At 38.6% G+C, this 24,965-nt stretch overlaps 1 protein-coding gene across 1 annotated transcript in view; it reads left to right on the top strand.

Annotated features, from left to right (window-relative positions):
• Positions 1–24,965, top strand: part of alpha-Spec (alpha spectrin) — a 44,138-nt gene that overhangs the window by 12,333 nt on the left and 6,840 nt on the right. Inside the window, exons 7-31 of the mRNA XM_071585960.1 lie at positions 120–290; positions 391–558; positions 1,978–2,217; positions 2,778–2,966; positions 3,152–3,307; positions 4,414–4,546; positions 5,744–5,928; positions 6,473–6,625; positions 7,120–7,279; positions 7,536–7,744; positions 8,613–8,840; positions 8,971–9,099; positions 9,753–9,921; positions 10,328–10,497; positions 11,340–11,537; positions 11,647–11,883; positions 12,814–13,095; positions 14,049–14,197; positions 14,743–14,938; positions 15,674–16,072; positions 17,392–17,647; positions 18,143–18,338; positions 18,820–19,006; positions 21,298–21,428; positions 23,015–23,219. Coding sequence (XP_071442061.1) covers positions 120–290; positions 391–558; positions 1,978–2,217; positions 2,778–2,966; positions 3,152–3,307; positions 4,414–4,546; positions 5,744–5,928; positions 6,473–6,625; positions 7,120–7,279; positions 7,536–7,744; positions 8,613–8,840; positions 8,971–9,099; positions 9,753–9,921; positions 10,328–10,497; positions 11,340–11,537; positions 11,647–11,883; positions 12,814–13,095; positions 14,049–14,197; positions 14,743–14,938; positions 15,674–16,072; positions 17,392–17,647; positions 18,143–18,338; positions 18,820–19,006; positions 21,298–21,428; positions 23,015–23,219 — 4,896 coding nt within the window. The remainder of the gene's footprint in view (positions 1–119; positions 291–390; positions 559–1,977; positions 2,218–2,777; positions 2,967–3,151; positions 3,308–4,413; positions 4,547–5,743; positions 5,929–6,472; positions 6,626–7,119; positions 7,280–7,535; positions 7,745–8,612; positions 8,841–8,970; positions 9,100–9,752; positions 9,922–10,327; positions 10,498–11,339; positions 11,538–11,646; positions 11,884–12,813; positions 13,096–14,048; positions 14,198–14,742; positions 14,939–15,673; positions 16,073–17,391; positions 17,648–18,142; positions 18,339–18,819; positions 19,007–21,297; positions 21,429–23,014; positions 23,220–24,965) is intronic.

Here is a 24,965-nt window from a genome sequence, read left to right as displayed (position 1 = left end):
TATAAGGATTTCATCTTTTTCTTTCCAAAATACAAAGCACTAAACACTCCTGTTTCTGAAGCAGATTTGATGGTTAATGTGTCATGGTGATGATTTTCATTGTCTTGTCCTATTTTCAGCGCAAGCATGAAGGGGTTGAGAGGGATTTGGCAGCACTGCAGGACAAGGTGGATGCCTTGCAGAGGGAAGCCCAGAGGCTTTGTGGCACGCATTCCAGCCATGCTCCACAAATTGAGAACAAGCAAAGAGAGATCATTGCGTACTGGAACAGTCTCACTGCCAAGGCCAAGGTGGGCAAAAAAGTCTTTGAGCCTCCCTTTAATTTTCTATTAGTCATTTGTTGTCTTGGATTTGGAAAAATTAACTCTTTTATGTTTTTTGTTTCAACAGGAACGCAGGCAGAAATTGAATGAATCCTACTATCTCCATCGCTTCTTGGCTGACTTTAGGGATTTGGTATCGTGGATTAATGACACAAAAGCCATAATCTCTGCTGATGAGTTGGCTAAGGATGTTGCGGGGGCTGAGGCCTTGTTGGAAAGACACCAAGAGCACAAGGTTTGTGTTGATGCAAACAAACTGGAAACTCTCTGGAAGCACACACTTAATCTATGCTTGGCTGCATTGGAATTTTTTATGCATACATGGATCTCACTCACAGCTTCAGGACATTTAGATTGTATTTAGTTTGTTAAAGGAAGATTCTCTTGTCTAGCCTCTGTAGAAATAGGTTGAGATAAGGTAGCATAATCAACTTATAACAATCTATATTGAGACAAACCAATGTTATAGTAATAATAATGTTTATTGGTTCTTTTAAGATATGGCTGTAGCAAGTATGGAACACTTCACATTGTCTGCTCATATTCTTTGTAGACATCACAGAGCGGACATTACAGAGTCGGCATATATCTCAAAAAATAAAAATATAAGTAAGTGTATGGAGTAAAAACCCAGAACAGGAGTTGGGAGCAGTAATAAGAGTATTGTCGTGGAGTTATTTATGAATAAAATCATTTACCTAGAGAAAGGGAGATGAATTCATGAACTGTATAGCATTGTTGACCACAAAGGAATTGATATAGTTCAGATTTAAAGAACAAAAAATTATCTATTTGCCTTAGTTTTCTCGGCAGTGCTTTCAAGAATTTCACACTAGCATATCCAGGGCTCTTAGCAAACATGGATGAATTGTGAGCAGTTATTCTAAAGTTGTAACGACCTCCTGTGCTATAACTATGTACAACAGCATTGGTTTTCAGAATGAAAATGCCTTTGTATTGCTGCACAAAGATTATAGTATGCAATGTTTATAAAAGGGAAGGGTTAGATTGTCAAATCTTTTAAAGTAAGGCCTAGTATTTTTTCCTAGTATTCTTACTACCCATTTCTGTAGTCTAAAGAGGTGCATGAAATGATGCGAGTACTATTAATACTATTTTGATTGGGTTTTAGTAATTTAATCCATGGTGAGAGATGAGATGGCTTCAGTCTTTGAAATGAGGAAATTTTTTTGAACCTCTGTATGAAATGCAGCCATATGCATGTTCCAAGTACTTGGATATTTTTGTAGAAATTTTTACTGTTATTAATGGGTCAAACTACGAACTTCAAGCATCCTAACATGATAGATCACTGTTTTTAATTCTTTAATCTAGTTGTTCTCTTCCAATTTGAGCCACTTCATCTAAAATGCCATCATATTTTGCAAGTTTTTTCCTTGGAGATTATTTTTTCCCGAGAAAAATTCAGAATATTTGAGTAATAAAATTCTCATCAATCTGTGGTAATTTATTCTATGCTTTTAATAAAGCATCCAACTCATGTACTAAGAAATGCGGTGTTACTGAATTTTTCACTTTTCATCGCGATCCATGCAGTCATTTTTATTCATTTCTGTCAGTTTTTAGAAATTTGTTTGTTCAGTTTTTTTTAGTCATCTTCGTTATTGATTGCTCTCTTTTCTTGCATGTGCAGGGTGAGATTGATGCTCGAGAGGACAGTTTCAGCAGCACCCTAGCCGCAGGCAGGGCACTGTTTGAGCAAGGTCACTATGCATCCCAGGACGTGCAGGAGAAGTTGGCGGTGCTTGCTTCAGAGAAGACTGCGCTGCTTTCACTTTGGGAAGAGAGGCGCATTCTCTACGAGCAGTGCATGGATCTGCAGCTGTTCTATCGTGACACAGAGCAAGCTGACACTTGGATGGCTAAGCAGGAGGTATGATCCATCAGGTGGCAAAGCCATTGCGTGGAGTGAAGACGGATTGCGTAAATCTAGAAATTTTAGCATTTAGTGCACTATGTTTACGTTTTTGGTCATTCAAATGATCTGAAATCATACTTATTCATTTCTTTATTGTATAACAGAAAAAAATGCTTACTTACTACACAATTTTAAGAAATAAATTCCTGACTTTCAAGTATTGGAGTGGGAGCAAATACCACTTGCTGATCTTGGGTTTCTCTTGAGAATCTTAATGGGTTTTGCATAAGTTTTTGAATTGTTAAATTAAGTACAATGGTAAATTATGTACCAATTTTTATTGGTTTGTTAACTCGTAGAAGGAAAATAAAATGAAAATATTAACATAACTGGATGTTTTGGAAACTACTAAATTATTTTTTGTGTCAAATATAATGTTGGATGATTTCCAGTTGGGTGGAAGGTTCAGTAAAATACGCTAGACTATTTTAGTTATTTGATGTGATTATCATAGCTGCCCAAGTAATAATATGTATTTGTAGTCCCTCTCAAGTTGTGGTTTATCTTCCCATTAGGCTTTCCTTTCCAACGAGGATCTGGGCGATTCCCTCGATTCTGTCGAAGCCTTGATCAAGAAGCATGAGGATTTTGAAAAATCTTTGGCTGCTCAAGAGGAAAAGATCAAAGCACTCGATGAATTTGCTACCAAACTGATTGAAGGGCAGCATTATGCTGCTGATGATGTTGCTCAGAGGAGGGCAATGGTATGTTCATCCATTTAATTCTTTTAAATTCTTTAAAATTTAATTCTCTTAAATTCTGCATTAATTATTTGGTCCTTTTCGACACTGGTTTGCCGATTTATTGGTGTTTTTTATGCATGTGATCTTATACTTTGATGTTGTGTCTTGAATGCATTGTCCTAATTTTTGAACGCGTGGTATTTCAGCTCCTGGAGAGACGCTCGGCTCTTCTGGCCAAGTCAACTCGTCGGCGAGCCATTTTGGAAGACTCGTACCGTCTGCAACAATTTGAAAGGGACTGCGATGAGACCAAGGGGTGGATCAATGAGAAGCTTAAGTTTGCTACCGATGACAGCTATCTGGTAGGAGCGCTATGCATTTTATTTGTTCGAGTTGCCTCTTCAAGTTAGAGGTCAAAAGTTTGGTGTATTGTGTGCTTCAGTAATTCATACGTACATTATGCTTGTTTAATGGCATTACTCATCAGAAACATATTGCCATTTGAATTTTATAAATTCTAGACTTTTTATATTTGAAAGATCACTGGACATTATAATTGTTGTTTTAAAATCATTGGCTAACCTGATTAATCTATGTTGATTAATGCACCTGTGTAAGTGGAAACTCATTGATCAATTGAATCCATACCGTGCATGCTTAATTACAAGTAATGTTTCACTTAAGGTATGCAAGGGTAAGGAGATCAGCTGGTCAGCTGCAGTCATTTTTTGGCTGCAGTTTTTTCTTTGACTCAGTATTTTTAATTATTTACCAATTCTTGTCTAACTTATGTTCCTATTCTCCTGTAATATTCCCTACATTTGAGAAATTTACCCTTAATTTTAATTAAGAAGTACATAGTCTCATTTCTTCTAAGTCATCAGAGTTCCAATTGCATTATCATTCATGCATGCATCTTCTGTTTAGGGGAAGGCGTTGAGCAGTCTGCACTATCTATGGCATTACAAAAAATATTCGAACCAGTACAAAATACCTTTCGTCTCCCTTAAAGCCCTCTTTACCACCTCATTGTTTGGTACTTTGTGCTGCTTGTTGTGTATAATGAAATCTTAATAGCCTCCCCTCTTGTCATTGCTTATGATATATTCTCCTTTCTACCATGTCTTTAAATATCTGTTCATTTTACTCTGCTGTCATCTCAAAAAAATTTCCATCAACCACTTAAAGTGTCCATCAATTCTAGAAATCCACCTTGTAAATCTATCCATTGTATTGTATGCATATCCTCGATCGTTGTTGAGTTGGTGCAATTCTTTGCTCAAAACTCACGTCAATGGTAAGATCTGCAGCTACTTGAGAAAGTCAAGTTAGTCATTTATACAGTTGTGTGTCACGTGAATAATTGGGACCACGGCCATGCTACGCTCTGGTTTGCATGGGCGTGGCTTGCTTTTTTCACGAGGGGAGTGTGAAGCAGCTTAAATATTTTGTGGGTGCACTTTTTCAGGATCCCACTAATCTTAATGGGAAAGTGCAGAAGCATCAGAACTTTGAGAGAGAGCTGAGTGCTAACAAGTCTCGCACTGAGGAAATTGCATCAACGGGAAGGGAGCTGATTGAATCTGAGCATTATGCCTCTGGTATGTTTCAAATCTATTTATTCCAGTTGTCATTATCATTCAGAAATATCTTCTTTTTTTTTCAATTTCTGGTTTTCTACATCTGCATCTACTTAATACCCCGCAAGCCACCGCAAGGGCGTGTGGCGGGGGGTGTTAGGACACCAACCGTAATTTAGAAAAGAAAAAGAAAAAAAATCGCATGCAATAACCACAAAATCATACATCCACAAAAAAAACATGGCATACATTCATGCATGAACACTTACACCCCACACACATGCAAACACTCAAACTACATCTTACATACACATAAACCTGAAAGTATACCTAACAGCTTTGCAGTGTTTAACTTTGCTCCGACTTGCAAATTCAATGTTTTCAATATTTCTAAAGTGACTTCGGTTTCTTACTATTATGATTTCTGATTGTTCGGGGAAAGAATGAGTATTTGTACCTATCTGTCCTGGAATCTATCTCCCTTAGTTTATCATTATGGTCTGATCTACCTAAGTAATGGGGGGCCATTATAATTCCTTCAGTGTCATAGTTAAACTCGTTTGTTCTGAACCTTTCTAAAAGTCTAAGCCTCGCTTTTTCTCTCCGCACTTCATATGGTTCTCAGCCTAAATCCCCTAAGAGACCTGTCACACTTGTGTTCTTATCATAACAATTTTTAACGAATCTAGCGGATTTCTCTGGACTTTATCTAATTCTTTTGCCAAATTTTCTCCCAAGGATCCCAAATACTTGCGGCATATTCCAAATGAGGTCTAACTAGAGCAAAATAACACCTCTCTTTAACTTTTTCATTACATTTCCCCACCACCCGTTTTATGAAGCCAAGTTTCTTTAAAGCTGATCCGCATATTGTCCTGATATGTGCTCCCCATGAAAGGCGTGGTGTTAGAACAACCCCCAAATATTTAACTTGATTTGCCGTAGTCAATACTAAACCCTCTATTTTGTAGTTTATATCCTGTTCCTCGCTTCCTTTGTTCCAAAATTTCAAAACTGCGCATTTATCTACATTAAGTGTTAATCCCCATTTATTGCACCATTCCGAGATATTGTCTAAGTCTCTAGAGAGTAGCTCGCGATCTAGTTGGCTCCTTATTTCCTTGTATACCACCGTGTCTTTAAGTGAGGAAGCCTTACCTCTTGGTGATAGGAAATCATTGGACTGTTATTAAGTGAATTTTCGGTGTTATGTTGCAGAGCGCATTGAACAGAGAATGGAGGAAATTGTTTCCCTGTGGCAGACTCTGACGCGGGCCACTCAGAAAAAGAGCGCCAAATTGCAGGAGGCATCCCAGCAGCAGCAGTTCAATCGCACGGTCGAAGATGTTGAGCTTTGGCTCTCTGAGATTGAAGGACAACTCATGAGTGAAGATTATGGAAAGGTATTGTTCAGGGCAGGGGAACCACAGTTTGCCCAAGAGCATTCTAAATACAGAGATTTTGCCTTCAGTGTTTAAGGGCTCAGTTTTTCCAATATATAGAATTGGAATTGATGATCGTATTAAATTTGTGAAAGCTCTTGTCTGGTGTAATCATCATTCAGCTAATTCACAGTCACTTAATTTCCATAATTAACAATTTCTCAGTCATGCATTCACCCTGTCAACAATTGATGTTAGATTTTGACAAACTTTTTGATGGAACAAAAAAAATTTTTGTTTTGTTGATTTAAGGAGAAAATTTCAAAGATCATCTATTGATCAAATTCAACCACATTTTTAACATTGGTTACTACTTTTAATAATGGTTAATTCTAACATTCTTAGGGTTTCATAGTGGCAGGGAAAATTTGCTAAGCCACAAATAGTAATGGCCCATTATCATTGGATTAACATTCTGGATGTTCCGAGTTCTCCAGTGGTAACCGAAACTCTCTTCTTGTGATCATGATATGTTTCAAAGCTAATCCTCAACTCTTGTGCTCAGGATTTGACCAGCGTGCAGAATCTGCAAAAGAAGCATGCCTTGCTGGAAGCTGACGTGGCTTCGCACCATGATCGCATGGAAGGTATTGGCGAGCAGGCAGCGCACTTTGTTGAGATGGGCCACTTCGATGCAGACAACATCCATACCAAGCAGGTGAATATCATTCTTACGCTGTGCTGTTTCATTTCATTTCAACGGATGAACCATGGTTTTGATTGCATAAGATTTTATTTCCATTTGAAAAATCCAATTAATTATCTGAAAAATCCGCCTGAAATTTGAATGGAATTGTATTTGAAATGGCATGATTTTGTTGGTTAGCATGCATGTTTCTCAGAACGGAGTCTATTATTCTCAGTGCTTGATGACTGGTTTTTTGAGTTTTGATCACTGAATAGTTTTTTGCCATTGATATGAAGGGATTACTTTTGTGTAATGAAATAAGGACAATTTGCACTTTTCCACAGTTTATTTAACGTACAACGCGTTTCAACTCGCAGAGTCATCATCAGGTACAAGACAAGTACAAATTGTCCTTATTTCATTATGATGAACTTCCACGACCTCATGCCTGAATCTGTTGATCTTACTTTTGTGTAGTTTGCTTATCAATTAAATATATTATGTTTCTACATTGCTTGTTGTAGTCTGCCCTGGCTGATCGTTATGCCGGACTGCAAGGCCCTATGGCCATCCGCAAGCAACGGCTCTTAGACTCACTCCAAGTGCAACAGCTATTCCGTGACATTGAAGATGAGGAAGCATGGATCCGTGAGAAGGAGCCTGTTGCAGCGTCCACCAACAGGGGTGGGTAGCCTTTGAGTTTGTCATCGATTAAGAGTTCTAGCTAAGATTCTATGGCTCATGCGTTATGGGAGTCAAATTAGGATATTTATTGTACTGGCCCATGTATTTAGTTTGATGAATGTGGAGAGAGAGAGAAACTTAACTGGGCTGTAGATTTAAAGTGAATTTCGTGCGATATAATTTGCATAGAAATATGAAACTTTGTTCATGAGGTCGTATGACTTAAAGAGGGTTTTTTTTTTGTTGTCAACCTCAGGCCGAGACCTGATAGGCGTTCAAAATCTCATCAAGAAGCATCAGGCTGTAATGGCTGAAATAGCAAATCATGAGGGCAGAGTGACCGGAGTGGTTCAAGTAGCTCACCAAATGATTGACCAGGGTCACTTTGCATCGGCTGAAATCAAGCAGAGGGTGGACACACTTTCTGAAGATCACTGGAAGGGACTGAAGCAGAAGGCTAGCCAGGTAAGGTACCATCCCTCAGGTTTTGATGTGTTGATCCTTTGCACTCTGCTTTTGGAAAAAGTTTCAGTACCCCTCAATAGTTGCTTCCATTGCCTTTTGTGGATCTGAGTATATATTGATGAACATATCCATATGTTTAGTGTGACAAGGTAGTTTTATGTCAAAACGTGTGCTGCAAGCACTTAGACTCTATGATAAAATCATTGCTTATGGATGTGGTTTTAAGTTATGGACCCTGGGTGCCTTTGGTTATCATTAGGGAAATGCTGTTGCTTGGCTTCTATCCACCCCCCCCCCCCCCCTCTATCCGAATATCATCTTACCTCTACAATTACCCAACTATCCATAATGGTAAAAATGACCTTAGCTATCTCCCCTAATTACTACTATTATAAATATGTACCATTTCCATCCATTTATACTGTTCAAACAGTTCCATAGTAAATATCCTGTTTACTCTTGTGGGTAATACCATCTTTGGTTAATCTTAATGTTGTAGGCTCAAATTCTCTCTTGACGTCAATGTTATATCTAATGGTGGACTTTTTCTGTTGTTGAGTTAAAGTGTGATATGGATGTTGGCCATTACTGACCTTGAAAAACTTAAATTCATAAACTCCAACTCTGCCAGCCCCGCTGGTGGCGGGGTGACGTCCTCGTCTGCCCCCCCAAAGGTCATGGGTTCGACTCCCGACTTGGTGGATTTTCCCCCCTTTGGACTTTGGTGTTTGTAATTGCATCCATTGTTTTGCTAAATGAAATAAAATACTGTAATTATGCAAAATGCAAGAACTGAGCCAATCATATGATTTTTCCAGTGACTGGTGTTGTGTGCTAATCATCTTTGCATGTTGTTTCTATAATGTAGAGGAAGCAAGACCTGGAGGATTCCCTGCAAGCCCATCAGTACTTTGCTGATGCCAATGAAGCGGAGTCGTGGATGAGGGAGAAGGAGCCAATTGCTGGCGGATCGGACTACGGCAAGGACGAGGACTCCTCGGAAGCCCTGCTGAAGAAACATGAAGCTCTAGTGTCAGATCTAGAAGCATTTGGCAACACTGTGCGTGCCCTTCGCCGAGATGCCCTTGCTTGTCGGGTAAGTGCCCTGTTAGCATCAAACAATATCTTTGTAGTGGTGTTGTGATGCAATGCAGGAGGAGTTGATTTGTTGGAGAGTTTTGAAATTTGTTCGCGTATACTGAGACATTGTTGTTTCATGATGGCAGGAAGCTCCAGCGGTTGACCTTTGGGGCAAGGAGTGTGTTGTTGCGCTCTATGATTACTCGGAGAAGTCACCGCGTGAGGTTTCTATGAAGAAGGGAGATGTGCTGACCCTGCTGAATTCAAACAACAAGGTGAGTGCTCGCTTCTTAGGGTATCTGAAAGTTACTTACCTTGATCTGTTTGAAGCAAATGAAATGATTGTGTTGTCAAACCATTGTTATTCGACGGTGGTCCAGGTGTGTGCAATTTGTGCAGCCTTACGGGAACTGCTTTCATATCTCCATACAAATGGCATTTTATCCTTGTAGAAAAGAATATGTTGGCAATTATATCTGTGTGCATATGTATTGGCTTAATATGCATGCTTCTTTTCAATAAATAATATGTATCAAAATGGTTGTTGGACTAAGGTAAATTGAATTACCTGAATACTTAAAAAAAAAAAATAAAAGCTGTGCAGGGTATGGCATAGCCTAACCTAATAATGTATATTTCGCATCTATCATCATAGCTTTAAAAATTAGTCTTATTTTTTCTCTCTATTAAACTCTCCTTGGACTAAGCTAGAACGTGCATCAGTATATTAAGTTTAATTGGTGGTGATTTTGTTCACGCACAGTCTCAAACCTTGGCGCAATAATAGGCCATCAGCTTTGTAATATTTGCTGAACACTCATTGTGTTGACTTCTGTGGATTATCTTCCAGCAGAAACGCAAAGAGCTAATGAATATTGACTTTTATGATGTGAAAGGTACTTAAGTGTGCTTATTCGTTGTTTTTCAGGACTGGTGGAAGGTTGAGGTAAATGACCGCCAAGGGTTCGTCCCGGCTGCATATGTGAAGAAGGTTGACTCAACAGGAGCTGCTGCCATGTCGTCATCCCGTCAAAATCTCTCCAAAACTGATGGCTCAGGATCAGGAGCCGGGGCAAGTCCAACGACGCCAGCGCAGGGTAAGCCCCTGTTGTGGACGATGCATGCTCCAGAAATGGAAAGACTTTCGTCCATTGTGTATGAAATAGAAAATGAACGAAACTTTGATTAATTATGCCTCTCTTTAACAAGATAGTATGCTCATTTTGAAGGCAAATCATGATTACTTGTTACTGATGTTAGTTTTACTATGGATATTTTTCCGTGAGTGAGAGGCTTGATTTTAAGTGGCTGGGAATATTTTTTTCATCATAAATTAGAACAAAAAATGTTGCCTTATATTCAGGAAAATACAATTAAGTCAATTTTTCATTCATACTTTGTGAAGTGCTTCATTTGTGGAGTTTTTCAGCTGTGTGTTGTCCTTTTCCTTTGTATAATTTAGAAAATATTTTATTTTTACCTCTGATCGCCGTGTATTGGCAGCTGGTTCAATAATGTCCCGTCAGCAGCAGATTGAAACCCAATATGATCACCTCCTTGATATTGCCCGGGAGAGGAAGAAGCGATTGGATGAGACTGTGAAAGCGTATGTGCTTGTACGTGAGGCAGCTGAGCTTGCGACTTGGATACGCGACAAGGAACAGTACGCGCAAGTAAGTTAGCTCTGTCAAAATTGATTCCAGAAAATTATGTTTAAAGGATGTCTCAGTTGACATTTGCCTTCTCGGTTTCAAAATCCTGTTTGTTGTGAAGCATAATAGTGTACTTGTAAATAATTTTTTTGTAGAATGATCACACTATACATTCTCTTTTATATGAATTGAATTTGAATGTTCATTTTCCAAGCAAGCTCCACTGGAGTTCATGCATTCATAATCTGCCTTGAACAGGACTGTTAACTTCCCATTTCTTTCAATTTTTTTGAAATGTTACTCCATATCTGAATATTATTGAACCAATGGTTGTCAAGCAATTGCAATTGAATGAGAAAAGTCAAGGGAAGTGGGAACAAGCATTTTTCTCATTTCGGGCTGATTTTTTCATAGATTTTATGCCGCTGGCCATTAAAATACTGATCAAGTGCTACACTTCGTAGGCATTAATCTGAGAACACTGCAATTTTCAATATATGAGAATTAAAAAATTCCTCAGTGAAGCCAAATATTTCCCGTGAGAGTTTATCTTAATTTGAGGTGTATGATGTGAGTGATTCTAAATTGATTCAAAATGTGGAAAATTATTTAAATTAATTTAATTAGAGGTTGAAGTTTTACTTGATGCATTTGGCATTTCAAAACACTGGATGACTTTTTAAAATATGAGGTGCTTTGGTGGCAGAGTTCATTTTAATATGCATAATTGTTTCAATGCGTTGTAGTTTTGGGTAGACATTTTTTTTGCGTTGGACCATTAGAAGCGTCCGACAGTTTCTGCCAAACCAGAAAATTTAATAAAGGAAATATCTCTCTCTCTCTCCTTCCCTTGTGTCCACTAGGTGCAGGTGCAAGATGTTGGTGAGGGTGTTGGTGGGGAGGACTTGGAGCAAGTTGAGGTGATGCAGAAGCGCTTTGACGATTTCCGTGCTGATCTCCATGCCAACGAAGTGCGATTGTCCCAGATGAATGAGATAGCAGTGCAGCTGACGAGCCTCGGCCAGACGGAGGCTGCGCTGAAAATCCAGACCCAAATTGAGGTAGGGCATTTTAACTGGACCCACACTTTAAATTCTTATTGATGATAATGTATTTATTTTCTACTTTTTCATCTCTTTCTTTCTTTTTGTCTTCCCTTCTCTCCCCTAGGATCTAAATGAGAAGTGGACCTCTCTGCAGCAAGTGACGAGGGAGCGCGCTGCCCAGTTGGGCTCTGCCCACGAGGTGAGGCGCTTCCATCGCGATGTGGAGGAGACGAGGGACTGGATCTCTGAGAAGGACGCCACATTGAGTGAGGATGATCTTGGGAAGGACCTCCGCTCCGTCCAGGCCCTTCAGCGCAAGCACGAGGGCCTTGAGAGGGACCTGGCTGCCCTCGGGGACAAGGTCTGCTCGTTATTTCCTCAAATACTCCCCACCTCACAGCAGAAGTCTTGTGCGAATTCCTTTGTTGTTGTTCGATCTTTAGTTGGTTCCCCAGAGAACGTGGATATCAAGATGCCATACTCGTACATAATAATTGGAGAATGATTCTATTCACATTAATGTTTGATTTAGCTCTGAACAATCTCACAGAATCTTTAGATTGGGGTTCCTTAGATTGGAAAATCCACTTTTATTCTTATGTTTTTCTCTTTGTTTGTTTGAGTTTGAACCCTGGAGGGGTGGCAGGATTTTTCAGTGGTATCCCGATACTTGCTTATGTTACTCTATGGAGGGTTGTTTAAGTGGAGTGTGGCATCTATTGGATGGGATGTTAAATTGTGGACCACGAGGTGCCTCTCGCTAAGAGAAGTCTAATGCAGGGTGTGGGTTCCTTTTCGCTCCTCTCCCCCCATTCCATGAAAGCCCTACCTCTACCAAGTTGCCCTCCTACTCGCAATGGTGCAAAGACCTCGTCACTTCCACTCTTCCATCCCGAGGCTCTCATACATTGGAAGGACTAAATGCTATGACTTGATGATTTCAGAAGTATAACTGCACACGAACAAAAATATTACCATTTTCTTTTAGAGCAATATGAGTGTTGTAACTGACACTTTACTTCGGAAACTACCTCCAGTGTGGATAAAACAGTGTGACATAGATTTGGCATTAAATTCATGGCTGATTTTTCTCTTAAAGAACTCCCCATGCCAAGAAGAATCATAAAAATGCTCCACCATATGCATTCCTTGCAGGCTGCTTTCTGCAAGTGCCTTTCCCTCAATTTTGCCTCCGCACCTTTAACTACCCACCTCACCAAACTTGTTCATTGTATTTGCTTGTTGTTTATGCGTGTATAGTTGGGTCAATGTGTGCGTTCGCTCTATTTAGATTCGTCAACTGGACGAGACTGCCAACCGCTTGATGCAGACGCATCCAGAAACAGCTGACCAGACGTATGGAAAGCAGCGAGAGATTGACGAGGAGTGGAGGCGACTGACTGCTCGTGCCGACGCGCGCAAAGAACGCCTCCTTGACTCTTATGACCTCCAGCGTTTCCTCGCCGACTACCGTGACCTCATGTCATGGATCAACTCTATGCTCGGCTTAGTTGCCGCTGAGGAACTTGCATCAGATGTCACCGGTGCTGAGGCTCTCCTCGAGAGACACCAGGTAATTGAGTTGTGACATTGATCACAAATTTCCTTGATTACTTTATTGAAATTACATATTGGAAGGGGAGCATTTTAATGCATTTTTGAACAGATCTTAATTTTACTTATGGAATGATAAACTCATTTTAATGCCTATGACCGAAAGAGTGCCTTGCTAAATTTTATTCATTGTGGTATTTTTGTTCGAGATTTACAAACATACATGTATATATATATGTATACATGAATATTATTTTAAGTTATAAGTGAAGTTGCTGGAAAACTGCTGATGAACTCCAAATTTCTATGATGGCACAATAAGCCAAGGAGTATGAAATGCCATTAGATCTACAAAATTGGAGTCTGCTATCATTTGATCATCTTTTTCTTTAATCAAAAGCGGAGTAGTGGAGATTTATGGTCTGATAGAATGTAAATCCTTTTTGTATGTGCTGAAATTTACATGTAAATGATACCATTCTACGGAGTTTTCTATGGTAAGTAATCATTGAGACAGTATTAACAGTAATATTAGCACTATCAATCTCATTATTTAATGAAATATTTTATGACACATTAATTGAAATACCTTACTCTTTGTTCATTGCCATACATTTTGAGACGGTTGAAATGTGTAAAAAATAAATGAGTTGATTATCGCGATTCAAAAATTCTCATGTTATGATGGAACATAAGTTGATACGGAATAGATTTGCGAAGAAAAAGGAAACTTATAGTGTGGCCATTGTGTTTTATGTCCTTCCCAAAATTCCATGTCATTCACAATTTGAAAAGGTGAAATTTCATCCAAAAAAGCAGGAGGAAGTTGTAGTCAGAAGTATGGCAACTCAAAAAATAAATCATTATATGAATCATGTTGGTACATTTTCAGCCAATTAAATTTGTCATATTGTTTTCAGCCTTGGCCGGTTTGAAGTTTGAATGTTTCAAACTTGAATGATGTATTTTCAGGAGCACCGAATGGAGATAGATGCTCGTGGTGGCACATTCCAGGCATTCGAGCAGTTTGGAAAGCAACTGCTGGAAGCGGAGCATTATGCTTCGGTTGAAGTCCAGGAGAAACTGGAGAGCATGGCTGAGGCACGCCAAGAATTGGAGAAGTAAGTCTTATTTCATTATATTGATTGATTGATTAAGGTGAAAGAATCAGAACAATTTTGGTTTTGAGAAGTAATCCTTTGGCCTCAAAATACTGGAATCTGAGAACCTCTGATGTATAACAAAGGAAATTGATCGATAAAGCAAGTACATCATTCTTTTTCCCTGCTATCAATTTTGTTTAGTTCACCTTAGTAAGGGGCATGCCCATATTGTAATAATTGATTTGACCAAATTGTTTCACTAAAAACTTAATTCATAACCATTCTATGATTAATATTTTTGAAGCAATAAGATTTTAGACCCCATTTTATTTTTCAATGTGATGACCTCATTAATGCAATTTAAATTAAAGGTCAGTTCATCAATAATGTCAATGTGAATTATACGTATTTCCTGAATGGAAATAAATGTGATCATTTAGACCTTGTTGGTTGTTTGATGATCATTTTTTGCTTTTATCTTAGATGAATAAAGTGTTGACAGCTGTCGATGTGAGTGTTGTTTGTAGGGTATTTGAGCATATTAAAAAATTTGTTTGTGCCAGGGCGTGGGCTGATCGCCGTGTTCAGTTGGACCAATGCCTGGAACTTCAGTTGTTTTATCGTGACTGTGAGCAGGCTGAGAACTGGATGTCTTCTCGGGAGGCATTCCTATCTGCAGAGGAGGTTGATTCAAAGGGTGACAATGTGGAGGCGCTTATCAAGAAGCACGAGGACTTTGACAAAGCCATTGGTTCTCAAGTAAGTGGTTGGTGGTGGTGCACTTGGGCACTTGCAAGGAGGCCTGGCCTCAAGACATATCATAATCATAAAATTTCATTTTTTTACACTACATAATTATTGTATGTTTATTGATAACGATTTAATGGCACAATGTTAATTCTCCTGTGCAATTCATCAATTTGCACAGCAGACATGTTTTTTCCTGTAATGGCTGAATGAACTTGCAATTATTCAGGGTGAAGTTATCATTACATTACCACCTCCTAAGTCTCCTTAACTGTGTTTATCTCTGCAGATTTTTATGCAAGTATAAATGGAACTTAGTTAAAATATTATGCTGATAAATCACATTTAATGAGGCAAGGTTGCACACAGCACCTTGATGTGATAGATTCTACCCCAGAAGATCCTAATTTGTAACAATATCTAATTGTTTTCAATTATAGACATAAGTGACTTAAATAATTCAATATGCGGATGCCAAATGAAATCAGTGGAATCCATGGCATCCAGTCACTTTCGTGATGCCTAGTATTTTGCGAGACTGTTTGAGGTCCATAATTGGACCAAATATGGTTGTTATTACCATAGAGCTGGAAAGAGCAGCTTTTCTAGGCATGGAATACCAAAAATGCCAAAAAACAGAGTAGGATGAATGGAACCATGCTTTAGTGAATACTACCGTCTGCATTGCCAAGTTAAATGCTTTGCAACGCACTGTGTTCAATGTGTGCACATGGGATCTGATTGCAGGAAGAGAAGATGGCCACCCTGCAAACGCTAGCGGATCAGCTCCTTTCCTCTGGCCATTATGCCTCCGATGCCATTGATGACAAGCGTCGCCAGGTGCTCCAGAGATGGCGCCACCTGAAGGAGGCCCTGATAGAGAAGCGCTCCAAGCTGGGCGAGAGCCGCACCCTGCAGCAGTTCAGTCGAGAGGCGGACGAAGCGGAGCACTGGATTGGAGAGAAACTGCAGCTGGCCATGGAGGAGTCCTACAGGGACCCGGCCAACATCCAGTCAAAGCACCAAAAGCACCAGGCATTTGAGGCTGAGCTGGCGGCTAATGCAGACCGAATCCAGGGGGTGCTTGCCACTGGTCAAACGCTGATCGAACAGCGACAGTGCGCCGGTTCCGAGGATGCCGTCCAGGTGGGTTTGTCTTTCTTTTTTTTTAGCTTTATTCTCTGCTGAGTTTTTTCTCTTTTAACTGCAAGATATTCTGCACTGTTTTAAGACTCAACTTGCAAATATCATGGATGAGGCTTCTGGCTGATCCAATGGTTGTAGGTTAAAGTGTAAAGTAAAATGTGACAGCCGGGGAAGTAGTGGTCACCGAAAATGCGATGCCTCGTTTTGTTGTTTAATGAGAAAGCATCCAAGCATTGTGCAATTTTAAACAAGTCACCCTCCACACTGATTGGGAGGGTATATAGTCACCTGTGCTGTTAATAATATGGATTCAAGTTAAGAATATTGTGGTTATGGCAATGGAACTAAGTGATTAAGTATAAAGGGGGAGTTTTGAAAGTTTGCCCAAGTCAAAATGATGTGGCATGGATAGGAGGAGGAAGGGTGGAGAAAAGAAGACAGGTGGCGCTGTTGGAAACAGTAGAACATTACCATCAATTTGGATATTTTGGGAACCTGAAAAAGTCTCGGTGGTTTAATATTGATCCTGGTAGCAGTGGGATCTTGGGGAAATAACCAAAATTCTATGCAGTTATGAAAGAAAAATATTCAATTAAAACAATTGTCACAAGTCCAACATTCGGATGGCCTGAGAGTAGTTACGCATGGTAGTAGACTACTTAAATTATTTATTTTTGAACATACACAAGCTTTAGTTAATCAAATTAAAATTCTTCTATTCATGCATGTAACAACAACTATCTTTGTCTAAATGATACATGACTGACTGCACTGTGGAGTTACATCTGTTAGTACTGAGTCTGATTTATCATTAGAAAGCCTTAATCATATGCTCTAATAATACCCTTTCTGAAATTTTTAATTGGGCATAATGAAGTATGTGAATGGAAAATTTGGTGTAGTCGCAAAATTTGTAGTTTCAAGCTTAACTTTGTGGAGAATTTCCATTTTGAGGAGAAATAATAATTAGCAATTGATTTCCACTATATTATTTTTATTCACACAACCAGAGTTTCAACGCATGAAGACCTGAGGATGACGTGAAGTGTTGAAACCCTGGTCGTGTGAATAAAAATAGTATAGTGGAAATCACAATTGCTAATTATCATTTCTCTCGAATATGGTTAAGTCAGTTCAGAAATCCTGAACTGTAGGAATTGCTTCATTTCTTCTCTCAAAGTCTTGGTTAATTTTGCTTAGTTTTGCAAAAAAAGCTCTTATATCTTCATGTAAATGTCATCAGCGTTTTAAGTTATAAATATTCAAAACCATATCATTTCGTGATCTCCTTCCTTCCTTCCTTCCTTGGCAACGTAAAGGCGAGGCTGGCATCAATAGCAGACCAGTGGGAGTATCTCACGCAGAAGACCACGGAGAAATCGATGCGTTTGAAGGAGGCCAACAAGCAGCGAACCTTTGTGGCTGCAGCCAAGGACTTGGACTTCTGGCTGGGGGAGGTTGAGTCTCTCCTGACGAGCGAGGACTCTGGCAAAGATTTGGCATCGGTGCAGAATCTCATCAAGAAGCACCAGCTGGTCGAAGCAGACGTCATAGCTCATGGAGATCGCATTGGAGGTGAGTCCTCCTGAGTGTATTTTTGCAAATGGGCCGTTGCAGGAGTCTTAAGTAGTTATGCCTGTAGATCACTTTTGTTGTGTACTATTTAATTTTAGATAAATGATAACATTGACCATACACATTATGGCAATCCTTAAATATGAATTTTAGCCGGATATATATTTCCTCTTCAACACAAAATGTGTTCTTTCTTATTAATATTTAATTTGCTTTTCCAATTATAGCTGAAGGAATTTTTAGAGGTTGCACTTTAATGGTGAAGGGAAAACTTGGGTAATTAAGCGTGCTTACGATAGTATCCATGCAACATCTTCACCACCAGGATATAGGGAGTGTAAAGGGCATGTTAGATATGTTTTAAAAGAAACATCAGTGAACAATTTTTACTCCAGTAGAATTAATGTAAATCAGGGCTCTGTATAAACCATGTCAAGAACAGTAATGATTTTTCCTTGATTTTGCTAACAATCCGTGGAATATTTTTCTGTGCAGACATGAATGCGCAAGCCGATTCTCTGATTGAGAGTGGGCAGTTTGATGCCGCAAGTATCCAGGAGAAGAGGAATTCCATCAATGAGCGCTATGAGCGAATCAAGAACCTGGCGGCCCATCGTCAGGCTCGACTCAATGAGGCCAACACCCTTCACCAGTTCTTCAGAGACATTGCGGATGAGGAGTCTTGGATCAAGTAAGTATATATGGGCAAGGCATGAAACACCAAGCTGATGTATTGACTGTGATTTTGTTATTTTGACTCCATTTTTAAGTTTAAAAATTGGAAAACATTTGTAAACTTCTTTTTTCACCGATGTCAACAAAGCAAGCTTGATGCGTACTGTGTATTATATTCTATTGTGTGCTCTTTCGAATTTTGTTCATATATACTAGACATGCGGCATCTCAGCCAAATGTTGTGGATGATAATCGTTAATATCATATTTGCTGGGATTGTTGCCTTATTTAGTCTAGGGCTGAAATGAAATAATCCAGAAGATTAATCAAATTAATCGTTATGGGTATTTTCAAATGAAAGTTTGTATCTTTAAGTGAACTTAAATTACCTTAAAGGCATTCATAATAGGTATTGTCTTTTTTGGTTTGCTCTGCATTACCCTTTGGAAATGGGATTTGAGCCATTTGGTTTCATTGGTGTGGTGTGTCGTTTTCAGGGAGAAGAAGCTTCTTGTTGGCTCCGATGACTATGGCCGAGATCTAACCGGAGTTCAGAACCTAAAGAAGAAGCACAAGCGGTTGGAGGCGGAGTTGGCGTGCCACGAGCCGGCCATCCAGGCTGTGCAGGAGGCTGGCGAGAAGCTGATGGACGTGTCCAATCTGGGCGTCCCCGAGATAGAGCAGGTCAGTCAATTGAGGCAGATGTATTGCAAAATAGATGCTGCTGATGGATTCAAAATATTATTGTTATTCATAAAATATAGAGGGATGGATTGACACAACTGAAGCACTTTTTAAAGCAGGAGTGAGGATTTGAAATTAAAATGTTGGAAGGTAATTTGGGATTTATAATATAATGGAAAAAATGAGTTTCCATTGTCCAGAATTGAGTTAAACCCACAGCTAGAATTGTAATATTAATTGGTGATAAACTGCAGTGAAGCCTCACTCAAGGAGCATCTTGAACGATGAGTAATTTCGGTAATGAGAAAAAAATAGTTATTAAACAATAACTCAATCAACAAGTGATATTTCCCGTAACCAAAGGCAAGGATAGAGGAATTCCTGGATTGTTTGAAGGGCTGCTGCTCCTGTTTGCATTCAGCACTCATTCCTGGCAGCAAATTAGTGTCATTAGCGATCACACATTTTTCCAAAATTATGTTCAGACATTGTTTTTTGTGCGAAGTTCAATAACAAAACATTATGCAAAGTTACATATTTTAAATGACTCTGAAAGATTGCTTCTCGAATGGATAATCAATTGCAATTCAATGCTATTAATGATAACATCATTTGTTAGAAGGCAAAAGTGGTTTTCGCCGACCTCATTAGTAACATGCTAGGATCACCAATCCTAGAAGTCCAAAGAAGTTTTAGCATGTAGGGCTCCTTGATTTACCAACCTCCAGTGGCTGAAGCTTCTCATTTCCATTTGTATTTGTGATTTTTAAGATAGTAAGCCTTTGTTGTCTGCTAAGCACCCATCCATGTCACTGTTCATATTTGAAGGGCAGTGTTTGTGCTGGCAGCTCCCTAAAATAAATAATCCTGACTGTTGACATTGAAATCATCTTTTGGGCACTTCAACTTTCGTTACACAGAGTCTTGCATACAAGAATGTGTCTATTTAAAAGCGATTTAGCCGATCAGCGGATGCTGGGAAATCTTCGATTAACTATGTATTGGGAATATGCAATACTTTTTCTTTTATGATTGCACCATTTATGGGGATATCAATTAAAAACACCTCTTCCAGTTATTCTTCATTCCTGGAATTCTTGACTTATTTTTCTTTTTTTTTTTTGACATGATCTGCTTTGGTTTGCATGTTTCACAATCGAATCTCAATTTTCCACTTTTGCATTCAGTGTAGAAGCCGGCAACCAGGGATGTTTTGCCAGATCAGTACAGATGCTATCATGTGATACAAATTGTACCAGAATTTTAATTTTTCCCTCAATTGAAAATGTTATTTTTCACCTTGTCTTTGCACTGTCAAACGGGATAAAATTTACATTCCTGTGCATTTGTGGAAAACTTAAAACATGAGAATCTGAGCAGCCTCACTCTTTAACTGATTCCAACTGTTGGCCAACTTCAAAATTCTTTGAAGAAAATATAATTATTTTTATTTCAGTATATTTTTGATCCAAAGTAGGAAGTTTCAATAATTTTTATTATTCAGGAGTCCGCTGTTATATCTGTTGCCTCAAGGAAGTGCAAATGATGCCAGTTGTCCGGCAGCAGTTCTTGCATTTTTCATGCTTCATTATGTATGGGTCCAAGTCATTTTCATTCCTCATATGTTCAACTTATGTGCGATATGAATAGCCTCTCTCAAGTGTTCTTACAATGTATAAATATGTAACTAACTCCTGGTCCTACAATGTATTCATTTCATAGCACAAATCTTTTCCTTTCAGACTGAGCTTATGAGTTAATGTAGTTCACTTTTCTATCACAAGTAGCTCTATTTAATACTTGTTAAATTTCAATTCTTCCTTAAAACCAATCATATTACTGTTCTCTCCAGTCTTTTTTAGTTCTGTATGCATGAGACGAAGGCAAAAACGTTTTTTCAAAGACTGAGTTACTGTATTTGAATGTGAAATTTTTTAATCAAGCACCTATTGATGTGAATAGCAGGAAAATAGAGAATTAAATTAGGTAAACATGAGGTTCTACATACTTAGGAGCAATAGAAAATTAAATGGGAGCTAATAAAACTGTCTTAAATTGTGGGAATACGTAAAAATTGCAATGACATAAATGTGAGGTTCAACTGTATTTCTCATTATTTCATAAAAGTTCTGGAAGGCTAATTTTGTCTCTTATGCTTGAATTAGCTCTATAAAAATTCTCTAATTTCCACTCTGTTTGGCTTTTCTTCTTGGTGCCTTTTTTTTTGTGAGTGTTCTTGCTTACGTGTGGCTCCATTGACCTTGAATGCGTGCTTCAATACTATATTTCAGAGGCTGCGTCTGCTGAATGGAGCATGGGCAGAGCTGAAGCAACTTGCTGCTGATCGTGGGCAGAAGCTAGAGGAGTCTCTTACCTTCCAGCAGTTCTTGGCCAAGGTTGAAGAGGAAGAAGCATGGATAAGGTGAATTTGTCATCTCTTCTTGCAGGATGCTCGACTCAGGCTGGTATGGCCAAGGTTCAATCAGACTATGTATGTCCAGGATTTGTGTTTGCGCACTGTCGCAAAGTGGAAGTCCCGCTTGTGTCCTTGTGGACGAGGAAGAGGGTTTAGGTGGGGATGCAGAAATGAGTTGCTTAAGAGTTAGAGGGGTACTATTTTTTTATCAATAGGGTGCACACTAATTGCGCTTGGAGCATTTGAACCCATTAAATATGCAGTTAGTTAAAGGAATTAATTATATTAATTTTAGGAGAAAGCTTATTTTTTACATTTTATTTTATGCAAAAAAACTAAGTCAAATGTTTTTAAACAATATGTAATGAGAGACCCAGGGGTGGGAATCCCACATTACAGGAATTTATGTCGTATAAAAGTCATTTACGAATATTCTGCTCACTCTTAACGTCTGTCTGTATACAGTGTCATTATCCGGAAAATGTATTGATGTTTAGGAATTTCAGGAAAAAGGTAAAATTGTTGAGCTTCAATGTAATGTAGAAAAATTTTTAGTGAAATGTTTTGCGTTGTAAGATAGGTATTACGTCACCAATCCTTTTTTCCTGAATCCAGTGATTTCATAAGATCAGAAGCAACTGTAAGTGTTGAGGAAATGTGAGGAATTTCCGCATTGAGAATAGAAACAACTACACAATACCCTACAAGCTACTTCATGGTCGTGTGGTGGGGGGTGTTATGTCACCACCCGTAAAAGAGAATAAAACCAATGAATTCATGCAAACCTACACCTACGGAGGCGTATGTATTCATGAGAATACCTTTATAACTTATGTGCTATATACCTTAATAACTTGTGTATACTTAATAACTTTATATGCATGCGAATACATATCGCATACTATCAACTAACGTACACATGCCCCCACGAATATAGCTCATGTCTATGCAACATTTAATCTTGTCCCGGCTTGTAAATGGAATGTCTTTAATATCTCTCGAGTGACTGATTTTTTACTACGTCACTACCCTCCAGTGACTTTGATTTCAACTCTACGTTGCAGAGTTTCTCAATGGAAGCTTCCTGAAATCTCTTAAAGTAAAATAATAATAAAATGACGACCGTGATTCTACCAAAAATGGCTCTGCTCTCAATGGCTTGGGCCCAGGATAGGGGCATTTATAGTTCATGAATTAAGCATTCATTTTTCCCAAAATTGATGATACTTTTTTTTACCATTATTAGCATAATTTCACTGAATGATTGGGAGGCTAATTATTATGTTAACTTTTGTTTCAAAATTCATCGCATGTAGAAACCATCAAATAATTGGAAAATACCAAACAAACCATGACTCTCCACGTATTAGTTTATTTGACGAGTTGCATTAAGGGTATACCCTAATAAATGCAAAGAATTTCTGATTGTTGATGTATTCAATCATCAGATGAGTGTGTGGTTAAAAACTCGTAAAATGCTTTCCCCATTTTAAGTGGTGCCCATAAACATGTAGAGAGCGCTGATGTGTGGTCATGACGACTGCCCTGGATGGCATTGTGGTTAAAAATCTGTGCTCTTTTTTTGTTTCCAGCGAGAAGCAACAACTTCTGTCCGTAGAGGACTATGGAGACACAATGGCGGCTGTGCAGGGTCTCCTGAAGAAGCACGATGCATTTGAGACCGACTTTGCCGCCCATGGCGAGCGCTGCCAGGACATATTTGCTGCCGGGCAGGCCCTCGTCAATGCCTCAAACCATCACGCACCAGCCATCTCAGCTCGCTGCCAGCAGCTGCAGGCGAGTCTTTCACTTTCGAGGGTTTACTTCTTTACTACGTCCTCATTCGAAAATTAAATGGCAAGGTCACAATTACTTCCCCCTCAGCTATATGCACTTAGAGTGTACAATGTTGATGAGGGAAGTTTTGTGTCGTGATACTGGGGTCGAGCATTTTTGAAAGGTGACTGTGAATTGCACCTATTATGAATAACTATTAAGTAATAATTTTTGTGGTGAAAATTATTTCTTGCGGCAAGGCGGGTTATAAGTATTTGGCTATTGGCCATATGTGCTTCAGTGAGTGAATGGTGCCTGTTGTTTGCAAGCAGGATAAATTAAACCAAAATTGTTATGCTGGAGACAATTATCAGAAATACTTTTTTGATGTTAACAGTTGAACAAGTTACTGCATTCAAAAATCATTAAAACAATGCTACCACTCCGTGCCATTCCCTCGCATTGTCTTCCATACGTCTTTGGGTGACACTGATGAATCGTCCAAGTTGAAGGGAGGGATAAATGAGCCAGTGTAAGGAATTATGATTGTGTGATATGAATAGGTGATAAATTTTTGAAATGAAAAAGAAGAATTCAATGGAAAAGAATGGAAATTTCGAGGGAATGATGAAATCATTCTCAGAAAGAAAGGAGATTAGGTTTTGAGGTGTTTATCAACATTTTGTGATAATGTCCAAAGTTAATATTTATCGTAGGTTCAAGGAAAAGTGTATTAAGATAATGTCCACTTCATTATATCGTGTGCTTTTTGAATTCACTGCGTACGAACTTTCATTTGTTAAAATATATCTATAGGTACCCGAATTTACTAATTCTTAAGACGACTTGAAAAAAGCTGCATGCACTGCAAACTTAAAAATGAGGTCATCATTCTTTAAGCTAGTATTTTTCATTCTTAATTAAAGCCTTCATATATGAACCTCATGTTGAGTACACAGCAAACAATATATAGCCTTGTATTGACTGAATAATACACTTTCATATTCATTGGAAGCCATTGTAAGTTTGCCTTTCCTGTTGCATAACTGGAAAATATGCCATTGTGTAAAGCATAGCTATATATATATTCTTTGTATTATGTTATGTTTGTAATAATATATTAATCACTAAGTGATTGTTAAACCATCAAAATTTCACATTTGAATTGCAAATTTTCAAGGGAGATGGACAAAAAATGAGCAATCAAGGTTTAATTCTCTTCCAATGTTTATGCTCAAGTTCCATGGCAATAGGTTAATTATTTTATCATTTAACAATTTAACAAGAAAATCAATCTGCTCGGTAAATTTTCATTTATCCCATTTATTTATATTTAAAAATATAATAATTTCTGGGCTTGCCCTCTGGTCCTTTGGTTTAAATTTTCAACTTTTGTCCTTAGTAATTTTATGAATGGGAACATTCCCTGAAAATTTCACGTCTCTAGCTCTGGTGCAATTGCTCAATTATATGTCTCATTGAGTCAGTCAGTCCCTGGCATCATTGATCCTAATAGAGAATTTCTTGAATCATAATCACATATGCTTTGGTTGACTGTTGCCAGAATGAAAACCTGCACCGTCAGAGATTTTACTTGGTTCTGTCTATGTAGCAGTGATGCCCAAGCAAGGAATGCTAATAACGTAATGTGCATATGAATAATATGCAAGACCACTGTAGGTATCTTTACAATCATGCCCACCATTAATTCCGGAATTGCTCCTGATGTGAAGAATTATTTTATGGTTCAAAAAAATTCACTTGTCA

The sequence above is a fragment of the Hetaerina americana genome, unplaced genomic scaffold (assembly GCF_022747635.1).
Source record: "Hetaerina americana unplaced genomic scaffold, ioHetAmer1.1.p SCAF_2, whole genome shotgun sequence".
NCBI lineage: Eukaryota > Metazoa > Arthropoda > Insecta > Odonata > Calopterygidae > Hetaerina > Hetaerina americana.
The sequence above is the reverse complement of the archived record's forward strand: the minus strand, read 5'-3'. Positions and strand labels throughout refer to the sequence as shown.